The following is a 13,017-nucleotide window of genomic DNA, read 5'->3' as shown; positions in this document are numbered from 1 at the left end:
CCGATGCTTATTCGTTTGTTCCTTGTACTTCTCGTTCAAGGCATGTAGCTTGGTCTACACTTCTACATGGATGCCCATGATTTTATCTGTCATATGTTCTGCTGCAATGCTCATGCCTAGGTGCTTGGGCAGAGGGACCAAGTCAAATGTGTGGCGAGGCACTCGTTCATAGATAATCTGGAATGGTGATCTCCCTGTCGAGCGGTTCACCATATTGTTGAATGCAAACTCTGCTTGAGACAAGGCCAAATCCCACTGCTTCGGTTTTTCTCCTGAAATACAGCGAAGGAGGTTTCCCAACGTGCGATTCACAAATTCGGTCTGCCCATCAGTTTGTGGGTGGTAAGCACTGCTGAATTGAAGTCGTGTATCAAATTGATTCCATAAAGTCTGCCAAAATTGGCTAATGAACTTCATGTTACGATCAAAAGTAATGGTCTTGGGGACCCCGTGTAGCCGTACGACCTCCCTAAAAAATAGATTCGCCACGTGTGTTGCATCAAGGGTCTTCTTACAAGAGAAACAATCTACCATCACGAACACAGAATCCATGCCACGTTGTGTTCGTGGGAGACCAAGCACGAAGTTCATTGATAAATCCTCTCAAGGACCGTCAGGCACAGGTAACGGGGTGTAGAGGCCCGTATTCTGAGATTGCCCCTTGGAGGTCTGACAAACATGACAACATTGTATGGCTTTTCCCACATCGCGTACTAATTGCGGCCAATAATACCGCTCGTCCACAAAAGCTCGCATCTTATCTCGCCCCAGGTGTCCACCGAGGCCACTTCTCCTGAATAATCTGCTCCCTTAGAGAACTTTGGGGATGCACAATCGATTTCCCTTAAAGAGAAAATCATCTTGTATATGAAGGTCACTGGGGTGACCTTCTTGGCACTTCATTCAAGAATCTTTGAAGTCCTTGTAAGACCCGTGTCCTAGTCCGTACTATTCCGTTGGCTTCCGCGGTCTTTCCGGTCAAATTCCGGCAACCTTCACACCGTATCCGGTGTTTGCGCACAATCCTAAGTTAGGTCCCGCACACCGACGTCGGCTTGATCCGAAAGTTGTATCATAGCAACCGCGTCGTCGCAGCGGTTCCAACACCGTGACTTGCGCATCGAACCGATACCCTGGCAAGAAGATGCCGATCTGCGTTTATTCCGAAGAAACACCGCGTGTTGCGGATTTCGAGGGAATCTCTACACAATTAGTCCTATCAATCAATTATAAATGCAACCATACCTCAAGTACTACAACCCATCTCCTCCTTTTTCAAAAGTCTATCCTCTTTCCACCTCACTACTCCTCTTTTTCCAAATTTCAACCTCAACCATACTACTTTTACAAAATTTCAACCCAACCCATCACCCATCACACCTCACCGATCCATATCACCTCTCTCTCTCTCTCTCATTTTCTAAAATCTCCAAGTAACTCAAGCCTCTCAAACGTCCAAGCTTTCCTCTCCCTCCCAAGTGTGGTCCACCTTCTCATCTTCCATCTCAACCATTTAAACCCCATCAACCTCCATCAAATTTGAAGCTAAGGAGCATTGGAGTCTAAGGGACCAAGAAGAAGGAAGATAAGGTGGGTGATTTGTCATTATTTTAAATTTTTGGGCCCACTTGTTGGTGGGACCCATTTGGATGTATGTGATTTAATCAAGAGGGCCCATAGTGGCGGGGTCCCTCTATCTCACCGTATATCTCTCTCTCTATCTCTCTCTCTTTCTTCGTAATGGTGTGGATCTCACCAATATGTGTAACATCTACCACATCCATCTACATCAGACGGTGTGGCCCACTCTATTACAGGTGATGATCCACACCATCCACTGTTTGGATGGGCCTAATGCACCCTTTTGTTTATATATATATATATGTTATATTTTATATAATATATATATATATATATATATATACATAATATCATATTATATATATTATGTATATATATATATATATATATATATATATATATAATATAAGATGTATTATGTATATATTATATGTATACATGTTGGTGGGCCACATCCACGTGGGACCCACCACGATAATGTGTTTATGCATGCTGTCCAGCGTCCCTGGACGCTGGACGTTGGCAACAGGGAAGTGTAAACTGGCATGGGAGGTACTAACGAGCTAGCCAAAATGGTGGGCCACTCATGCAGGCTCCACTTTGATGTATACATATAATCTAAGCCATCTATCCCGTTGCCCAGATCATTTTATCCGTTGAGCTAAAATTTGGGACCAATCGGAAAATCAAGCGGGCCATACCATAGGAAACGGTAGTGTTTACCGTTGAAAACCACCTGAATCTTCTTATTCGCCAGAAATAGGCCGCATATTGGACTCTATTTGACTGTATCAAGTTGGGGAATGCAATGGGCAGGACAGATTTCCCCGATGTGGGCCCCACCCATGAAAAACTACAGAAAAACCCGATTTTTTTTTTTAAAAACAACATCAGCAGCAGCAACTGCTGCCACTAACGACAGGCGCAGGCGCTGCCTGCGTTGGGCGCTGGACGTCCTGACGGACGGGCGGGCTGGGCTCACGGCCCCAGTTGTGGGCCCCACCTTGATGCTTTTCGACCATCCACACCGTGCATTTGATGGGTCCCCACAGACCATCCGTCCATACCAAAAATCAGACTTATACGGAACTCATGTGAGCCACACCATTTAAAATCATGTGAAGACATGCCAAAACATATAAAATCACTTGGTGGGGCCTACCTGAGTTTTGGATGTCGCTGAAACTCGGTATGGACCGTTAGTCAGGTGGGACTCACATAATGAGTGGGCTGGATTTGTGTACCATATTTCGGTGGGCCCCACATCCACCCCAAGGTCCAATGACCTTTTCAACAGGTTGGATGCCAAATAACGTCATGGTGGGCTCGTGCCCACGTGACCAGCCAACTGGTTGGCAGCAAATAAATATTTCAGTGGGCCCTACTCCCTGGCCCACATGACCTTATATACGGGTTGGATGTAAACAAATATTACACGTGGGCCCAGGAGGGTGGAAATTAAATATTACAGCGGGTCCTACCCTGGTCCACATGACCTCATGAACAGTTAGTTGGAAAATAAACATTATGTTGGGCCCTAAGTTGGGTGGAAAATAAACATTACATTAGGCCCTAGGCTGGGTGGAAAATAAGCATTATGGTGGGCCCCACATATGTATGTATTGTAAGCCACACCCTCTATTAGTGTGGGCTCCATCATGATGCATGTGTTTCATCCAACTGTCCAACTATTTTAGAGATGATTTAAGGCCCATTGCTGAGGCCCACCTTGATTTGTATAGGGCCCCTATTATGAGGCCCATTATAAAGCATGTAAGAATCGTGTATTTAGACCAGCTTGATGTATTTGTGAACTGCCCCCTAAGGCCCACTTGAGATATATAAGCCCATGGTTTGAGGCCCATTTGATGTATTTGGGCCCTTGGGTCGAGGCCCAACAAGATTTATATAAAGCCCATTACAACGTGACTCTACCATGGTTCATGCCTTGAGAACAATGTTGGTTTGATGTCCACATTACAAGTACAATGTTGGTTAAATGTCCGCATTGTCACTATCCTTAAGGCCCATTAATAGGCCCATACCTGTAATATATAGGCCGTCTAGGCCCATCGTCATTTTGATCAGAGCCCATCACCACATAATATGTATAACATAGATCCATGATTCATGATCATACGCATCATATGTATGCCTGATATGAGAAGTGACTGATTATAGCATATGCCTTCGGGCAGATCGTTATGGGCTTCCTGATAGGCGGAGTCGCCCCACATGAGCGCTCGGTACGCGCAGGATTGTTGCATGTTTGGTAGGGTGATTCATGCACTTGCATTTGTGTGATTATAATTATTGTATGTCCTAGCAACATCAGGGCCATCGCCTCCACAGACTCATCATGGGTGGCTAGGTTGGATACCAGAAATGTTTGGTTCTAGCATACGGGCGCTGTGGATGTCCCTGGGTGAAAATTCCTAAACCCGATGGTACCAGAGGATGACTCCAACGTCAAGACCGAGTGGATATATGAGCGCACGAGGGCCGAATACCAGGAGGCCGCGTCTCCCACTGTGTCGTGGTCGGTTGGAAAGGAATGTGGCCTTACTCGACAGAGGGTAGGGGGCAATACTAAGCTGAGTTTGACCAACTCACGAATGGGTCCCCTATCGACGTGCCGGATAGGTATTGGCAGACTATTGGCCAGGCGGATAGTGAGGTTTCTTACGCTCACTTGGACAGTGCGGCTAGGAGAGCAACAGTGCCATTTGGAGTGTATTGAACCCCGGTGATTATCCAGAATGAGAACTGTACTGATACATGATGAGGATTGGCATGCTTGAGTTGCATCTTGCATTGCATGGCTGTGTTATGGCCGATAGCATTCATATCTTGCACTGCATAGCCTTGGTACGGTTGATTGCATTCATGTGCTCATTACCATGATTCCGCATTACTCTTACCTTGCATTTTTGAGCACGCTTATATTGCGCACATACTTACACCACCCTCTAAGCTTTCTATAAGCTTATGCACGATTGATGCGTGCAGGTGACGCCAGGACGCAGTCGCAGCCATAGTCTCGCTGTAGTTGGATCGTGCAGCCGAGCTTCTGGAGTTTTGTTTCTTTTGTTACATTGTATTTTTCCTTTCAGTTGCATTGTACTCAAAAGTTTTTGATCATAGTGGATTTTGTGGTGGTGTTCTTGTGGTTATTGTTTGTGGGTTATGCTTTTGTTATGCTCATTATGAATCAGACTGATGATTTGAAACCCTCCTTGTAGTATTCCAGGATCGGAACCTGGTGAATGGGTGTCGGGATCCGAGAATGTGGTTCTACGGAGGCTATCGGCACCGGATTCGGCGATCGGGAATTTTGTGAGCCCGGTTTCCGAGTTCGGGGCGTGACAGTCCTCATCCTCAGCATACAGCTCCTTGAGACAGTCGAAGCCGACCACCTCGTTGCTCATCGTAACAAGTAGTGATGTACGACGGCTAAGTGCATCAGCCACCTTGTTCTGTTGCCCTGACTTGTGCTTCAGAACGAACGTGAATTCCTGTAAAAACGCAACCCATCTAGCATGCACACGATTCACGTTAGTCTGACTATTAATAAACTTTATTGCTTAATGGTCAATGTACAAAATAAACTCTCTTTGAATCAGTTAATGCCGCCAATGTCGCAGCGCCTAAACAAGTGCGTACAACTCAAGCTCATAAGTTAACTACCTCTTTCGGGCTTCGCTAAGTTTCTCGCTGTAGAAGGCTACCGGCCTACCTTCCTGTGATAATACTCTTACAATTCCGACATATGAAGCGTCATACTCAACCTCAAACAATTTGTCGAAATTAGGAAACACCAAAAACGATGTTGTAGACAAACAATGCTTGATCTCATGAAAGCTCTTGTCAACTTTATCGGTCCACTGAAACGGTCCTTTTTTCATATAATCTGTTATAGGCGCGACTATGGTGCTAAAATGTCGCACAAATCGACGATAGAAAGTCGCAAACCCGTGAAAACTCCTCACCTCATGAATGTATATTGGGATCGGCCATTCCCTAATAGCTCGCACATTTTCATCGTCCACACGAATGCCTTTGGACGTTACAACAAATCCTAGAAACAATAGGCTGTCAGTTAAAAAACTACACTTCTTTAAGTTGAGGTACAACTTGTTAATTTGTAGGACCTGCAGCACCTGCTTGAGATGTTTCCTGTGCTCCGCCTCATCCTGGCTATATATAAATATGTCATCAAAATGTACTACCACAAATCGGCCAGTGAACGGTTTTAGAACTTAATTCATCAAACGCATAAAAGTACTTAGTGCATTTGATATGCCGAAAGGCATGACCAGCCACTCATACAACTCTTCCTTAGTCTTGAATGCCGTTTTCCACTCATCACCGGGTCGAATACAAATTTGATGGTACCCACTTCTTATATCTAGTTTAGAAAATACCTTAGCCCATTCTAACATATCGAGCATGTCGTCCAACCGTGGTATTAGGAACCGATATTTGATGGTAATTTTATTGATTGCCTAGCTGTCGACACACATGCACCAGCTTCTATCTTTTTTTGGTGTTAATAATGCTAGTACGGCACATGGGCTCATGCTCTCTCTCAAGAGACCCTTACGAATCAATTCCTCCACTTGCCCCTGAAGTATCTCACACTCCTTCGGACTCATCCGATAATGAGGGCGGTTAGGCAAGCTAGCTCCAGGGACGAGGTCTATGTGATGTTGGATATTCCTCATGGGGGGACAATCCATCAGGTAAATCCTCAGGCCAGACTTCTTTGAATTTTTTCAGCAATAGTCTTAAACTTGTAGGGATGTTTGAGGGTTCCTCTTCCTCGCCCTTCACTACTACAACGTATACCTCGCCGGTTTCCTTGGATTCATCCATAAAATTTCGAATAGTCAAGAGGGAACTCCCCTCCACTTTAAAGGCTTCAGGGTGGTTCTCTGGTGCCATAGGGGCAAGTATTATTTTTCGACTATCCTTGACGAATACATAAACATTATCTTGTCCCTGATGGGTCGCGTCATCATCCGACTGCCAGGGTCGACCGAGTAACATATGACAAGCTTCCATATCGACCACGCCACAAAGTATTTGATCCTTATATTTTTGTCAATTAAAAATGAGATAGTGCATTGTTTAGTTACATTGGTCTCATTCACCTTTTTTATCTAGCCAATTGAGTACGGGGAAAGATGTTTCATCGTTGGTAACCGCAACTTGTCCACCATCACTCTCGAGACGATGTTCTCGCTACTACCACTGTCTATGATCACATCACAGACCTTTTCATTGACGGTGTATCGAGTACGAAATATATTGTGTCGTTATGGATGTAATTCCTTTCGTGGGGCATACAACAATCACCTCACAACTAGAAATTCACCACAATCCTCGTCCGTTATTTGATCGCCACATGCTATTTCTTCAGTGGTTTGTTCATGTTCATCAAAGCGATGGTCTTCTTCTGCAGCCTCATCTTCAGTGCCCCATTCGTTTATAGTCAAGTGTGCTGTGGGACGTTGAGGACAAGTGTTTGATAAGTGGCTTAGTTGGCCACAGCGGTAACAATTGTTCGACCTTGGCCGAGCATAAGGATTTGAAATCTTACTCAGACCCGCTATTGTGGGTGCTGCACGTTGAGGTCTGGATCAGCCACTCCCCGTATCACGGTTTGCGGTTATAGGAAGTTGAGGTAATGGGTCTTTTCCTCGTGGCAGCACTAGATCTTGCAAGGGACCCGTCATGGGGGGTCGAGTTGAAGGATATGGATGAGTAGGAGCTCTTGTAAGTTGTATTTCTGCCCTACCCGCCAATTGAACTGTTTCATCCACAGTCTCGACTGGGTACATCTGAACTCGATCCTGAATTGTTGGTCGCAACCAACCTATAAATCGTGCCACCTTCTGTGACTCAGATTCTGACAGATCGTTTCGTGTAACTAGCCGTTGGAATTCTTCAGTGTAATCTGTGACTGTTCGATTTCCTTGTCTATAATTTTGATATTGCTGGAATAATATCTTCTCATAATCACTGAGTAGAAATCGTGATCGAAGAAGACGTCTCATCCGTGGCCATGATGAGATGGGCGCTTTGTTCTGGCGGGCTCGTGAGAGTTGTAATTGTTCCCACCATGCAGAAGCACCAGATTTTAATTTAAACGCTATCAATTTTACCCTTTTATGATCTGGCACGTCTATGTAATCAAAATATTTCTCTACTCCGGCTAGCCAATCGAGAAAATCTTCTATACATAATAAACCGTTAAAACTAGGAAGTTCAGCCTTACCTCGATAGTCTCTTTCAGCACGATCTAGATGATCACCTCCATGGATTGGTCGTCGGGCAAAACCGTCATTAAGGTCCTCGTCGCTAGAACTTGAATTATCTGGTGTAGCCTTACGGTTTGTCACTGGTAGTGCTCTACGAAAATCGAGGTTGCGTCGGACAGCAACCATGGGTGGGGGAGCAACCAAATGTGGTGGAGCACCGCCTAGGGCTCAGGGCGGAAATAGCGCATCTGCAAGACGGTCGAGGGTTACCTACAGTCCTTACATAGTCAACTGACTCTCCCGGTGGAAAACTTCCATTCTTTTCGAAAGATAACGAATCCCTAGATCACCGTCTACAGGATTTTGATTCATACCTCCATTGTTTGCCATCGGCCCGAGGGGAATCCTCGCTTTGATACCAATTGACGCAGGGATGAACGTGATGAGGATAACTACTCCGAATCCACGGAGCTTCTCTGGACTCCTCATAGAGACTTCTCGAATCCACGAGAAAAGAAAGTAGAAAATAGAAATAAATTCTAAGAAATTCAAAATTGATTAATTAATGAATAAAAATGAGTTCACAACCCTTTAAATAGGGGTACCAAGCAATGGGAAAGAAATCAGAATCAAACTACAACTCAAACTCCTAGAATCCGCGACTTACTATAAATAGTAAACTTACTATTTATAGACGGTCATGATGTCTACTAGTGCGCAAGGTTTTCGGCCAAAAATAGTAAGTGTCCTATTTGGCTTCACCAAACCGTTCTCCTAATTATTCTAAGCTCTTTTCACGTTGGGCGCAACTCCTAAAGCCTGACGGATGAAGAGTTATAATCAAACTAAAACTTACTATTTATAGTAAAAACGAAATTAAAACAGGGAAACGACCGTCGATCCAGGGGTTTTTCGCAATTCCGGGCTGCGCAACCCGGCATAGCGGGGTTGGTTGGCTAAAGTAGCTCGTTCTACCCCACAATCATTGATTTTACGTTAGGTAACTCATTCCAAATTGCGAGATACGCTCGATCTAAGGTCCGATGGTCCGGATCACTTCTATCGTCGACCGGGCCTTTTCTGATCCATTTTGGCTATGAAACTGTTCGTGACCCGCTCTACATCACATTCCACCTAAAATTTGGATCTTCATTTTTTGGGCACATGCCCTAAAATAAGCAGACAAAACAGATGGACAACATATATGTATAACACATACATCAAGGTGGGCCCCACTATCATAGCCTCACTGAATCCGCTCTTGAGATAGAATCACATAGACATGAGAAATGATCACATATATCCTAGTAGACTTCATGTGTACTGATGGACGTGATGATTACCAATTCCCTCCTCCTTTTTTCCATTTTTTTTTTTTTCTAATCAAGATAATCACACCGGTAACATAGATTACCAATTCCCTCTTCTTCTTCTTCTTCTCTCTCTTTTTTTTTTTTTTTCTAATCAAGATAATCACACCCATAGCATAAGTGTCATTGACTACTAATCCGTTGTACGTGTCCTAAAACAATTAAATTATTGACTGCATCACTAAAATTACATCAGAAGTATCCAAACACACCACTAAAATCATAAATTTGAAATGGTTAGGTCTTTGATTTAGGAACAGCTCTAGGACGTTTCTGATTTGGAAAGGTTTTACACCGTTTAAAAACCATGGGGCACATAGAAGGTTTTAACGGTGGACATTGGTGTGTGCCACCTGAGTTTTGGATCTTCCTGATTGTTAAAATCCTGTCCTATTGTTGTATTTAAAGAAAGATGGATGGAGTGAATTTGTCATATATGATCATTTCTGTGGACCCCACACAACCCTGGCACAGGTATATCTTTCAATTATCGATCGAAGCACGCATTGAACGAAGAGGGTGGAACGCTCTCGGTGAATTGCAGTTGCTGTAGCGTCAATCTTTTTCCCTTTTTACCCTCCTTAAGGTTGAAATACAATACTTAAACATTCTGTTTCTTTCACAATAGCATATTTTCTTAAGTGGATATATTTTGAGAACTAATCACCTCTTAGATAACATTCTCTTTCTTTCATGGTAGCATCTTTTCTTAATTGCTTTACCTAAGCAAAAATATTTTGAGAACTGATCACCTATTAGATGCTGGTGATGTTTTAGTCTCGGGATGCAATAAAATGGAATTACTTTGATACCCTGTGAGAGTGATGGATGATACAAAGGCAGCAAGAAATGTTCAAAAAACTATATACACAGCACATAAGTAGATCCTATACTTGTAGCCTATTTCGTTAAAAAACATTAGTTAGTAACTTGTTGTGATTCTATAGTTTTGGCCTATATGAGGCTTTAAATTTCATCATTTTTTTTTGTCAAAGTAAATATTTCGTTAGGCTTATCATAATCAGTATCAAATATATCACATATGTACATTGATTAGGGATCTTAAAGTTGATTTAGTAATTGCAATCATACTCTTGTAAATATACTATATAATTTCAAAGTATAGCTAATTTTAGATTACAAGAGGATTCCATATACAAAGACAACGCAAGGATTCAAAATCATCGTTGACTCGGAATCCCCTTGTTTCGGAATCCAAGTATTTGAAACCCAGGCTCCCAAGCAGGCCCTTGGTGGGTGGACACTACACTTGATGCAGTTCCAGGAGAGAGCCATTGGTGATTTGTTTTCAAAGCTGACTGATTTTCTCATATACGTGTGGCCCAACTGATGAGTAGTCCCACATGATTTGTGATCCCTAGTTTGATCACGGTGATCTCTACCTCATGAGTAGCATGTATCTCACACTTGTGCTGCAGTACTACTTACGTGCAGAGAGGATGCGATGAAGTGGTCACCCCAAACACTAGGTTTGTAGTTTGCAGAGCGGCGAGCGATCTCATCCCTTCCTTTTACTTGCAAATGGACGGTTGGAAAATCATCAGAGCTAGAAAGTGGAACAAGAGCCATGAGTAGAACAATCTTTAATTCACGGATATGATGCAAAGGAACTTGATTGAAGGCAAATGGCTAACCGATTGAGATTTTATAGGGATGAGCCCAAGGCATGTAACATATTTGTCAAATATGGCAATACAGTATTGAAAATTACAGTAATCAATATTGCCGTCTGATGGGAGGCATGGTGTCTTTTCATTGCGTCAGGTTGATCGCTTTAACTTGTACCTTTTTATCAAATTTCAATTACTATATGTTTGTCATACGTGCCAATCTGCCCATGTGCCCAAGTGTTACTCTCTAACTTTAATTACCCACTAATCTCAGTACCACTTTTTTTTTTTTTTTTTTCCAATTCGTTTCATGTCAAATGTGCTAATTTATCTTTTATGCCACGTGTTCTACCATGCAACTTCAAAAGCACCTCACATATGACACGTGTGTTGCAATACAACTTGAAGCATCTCATATAAGCTTCATATGCCATGGGTAACTGTTCAATTTCTAGCATCTCATGTGTGCCAAATGTATTAATTTGACACAAATCCCTCCACATGGGTCATCATAAATGGTGATTGGTAACCTGTCATTTTCAATCATTGCACATCGGTAAGAATGGAAGGACGGATTCCTTTACTAGAATTGTAATGGTGAAAAAAGACGGTCAATATTGTTTCTGTTTGTGAGCTAATGTACAACCAGCACATATGTGAGCGTGGCCGACAGGTGCAATATCCAAGCCATCCATCAGAAGAGTATAACCATGTAGAGTCCCAGGAATCAGATCCAGATACTAGTCTGCTGGGCTCCAATTAAACAAATTTACTTTCGTGAAAAAATCACTCTTGAGTATTCTAAGCAGATAGCTTATAAATATCATGGACGGCCTTTATTTATGGCCGTAACAGCAGGGTCCACCTGATATGGATGGCTTGAATATCTTAGTAAAGCCGACGTGAATTGCCTACTGAGTAACTCAGCATGCTAAGCGTACTCTGTAAATTCTGTGGGGTCTACTGTGATTTACATATCTTATCCACTCCATCCATTTTAATAGATAATTTGAAGACTTTAGCCCAAAAACAAAATATATCCAAATTTGAAGTGGACCTCAACACTGAAAACAGTGTGAATTGAAATTATACCATTCAAAATTCCTTGGGTGCCACAGAAGTTTTGGATCAATCTATTATTTGTGTTTTTCCTTCATCCATATCTTTGCAATTTTATGAACAAGTTGGCTGACAAATAAACATCACTGTGAGCCCTACTAAGGTTTCAGCTGTGGAAATCATTATTCCCATTGTTTCTTGTTATCTAGTCTACTTCAACTATGGACATGCTTCAATTTTCAATTCAACCACTAAATGAGTTGGAAAAACGGTTGGACGGTGTGAATAACCCACCCACATTTATAGTAGGCCCAACTGAGTTTATTCAGTATGATAAAAGTAGGGCTCAGCCACTAGCTGGCTTCAGTTCGAACTTGACTCAACTCGGTCCTCGAGCCTAATTGGCTAGCTCGGCTCAGTTTGATCAGTAGTTCAGGCCAATTCGAACCGAGTTCGAGCCAAGTTCACCATTGCAATATTTTCACAAACACCTGGACTGCACCTTCAAAATCTCAGTGTATTTGAGACAACAACAATGGTTTTACAGGTATTTAATTAAACACCTTCTAAGCAACATAAAAATCAAGAAAAAAAGAATGTTGGTTTCATATGCATACCTTTCTTGCCACCGGCTACACTTCTTTAAGTCATTTCATCAAACACTTGGTGAGCAACATCAATATCAAAGTAACCAAGTCACCAAACTGGTTTGATCCGAGTTCGATCGATTCGAGCTGGGTTTGATCTGCGTCAAGTCGAGCTATGGCCAGCTCTAATTCAGCTCGAACTCTTTTTCAAGATAAAAAAATCAGCTTGACTCAACTTGAACTTAGCTTAGAACCAAGTTGAATCGAACTTTTTCAAGTCGAGTCGCGCGAGCTAACCGAGCTAGCTCGTTCGTTTACACCGCTGGATAAAAGCGTTCTGTCTAACTAGTACGCAGTCCGATTTCCTTAAAAAAACTGAGTTAGTCATGTCCTTTTACTGTACCGAGTAAACTCAGTTGGGCCCACCTTAAATGTAAGTGGTTTATCCACGCTGTCTATCCATTTTTCCATCTAATTTAAGGGGTTAAGCCCAAAATTTAAGCATATCCAAAGATCAAGTGGATCA

General features: G+C 42.7%; 1 protein-coding gene across 1 annotated transcript in view; it reads right to left on the bottom strand.

Annotated features, from left to right (window-relative positions):
- The window catches only part of LOC131221692 ((-)-germacrene D synthase-like), a 37,862-nt gene extending 27,029 nt beyond the window's left edge, over positions 1-10,833 (bottom strand). Inside the window, exon 1 of the mRNA XM_058216992.1 lies at positions 10,664-10,833. Within this exon, the coding sequence (XP_058072975.1) occupies positions 10,664-10,804 (141 nt within the window). The 5' untranslated portion in view covers positions 10,805-10,833. The remainder of the gene's footprint in view (positions 1-10,663) is intronic.
- Between the last annotated feature and the right edge of the window lie 2,184 nt (positions 10,834-13,017).

This window comes from Magnolia sinica, chromosome 12 (genome assembly GCF_029962835.1).
Source record: "Magnolia sinica isolate HGM2019 chromosome 12, MsV1, whole genome shotgun sequence".
Taxonomy (NCBI): Eukaryota; Viridiplantae; Streptophyta; class Magnoliopsida; order Magnoliales; family Magnoliaceae; genus Magnolia; species Magnolia sinica.
The sequence above is the reverse complement of the archived record's forward strand: the minus strand, read 5'-3'. Positions and strand labels throughout refer to the sequence as shown.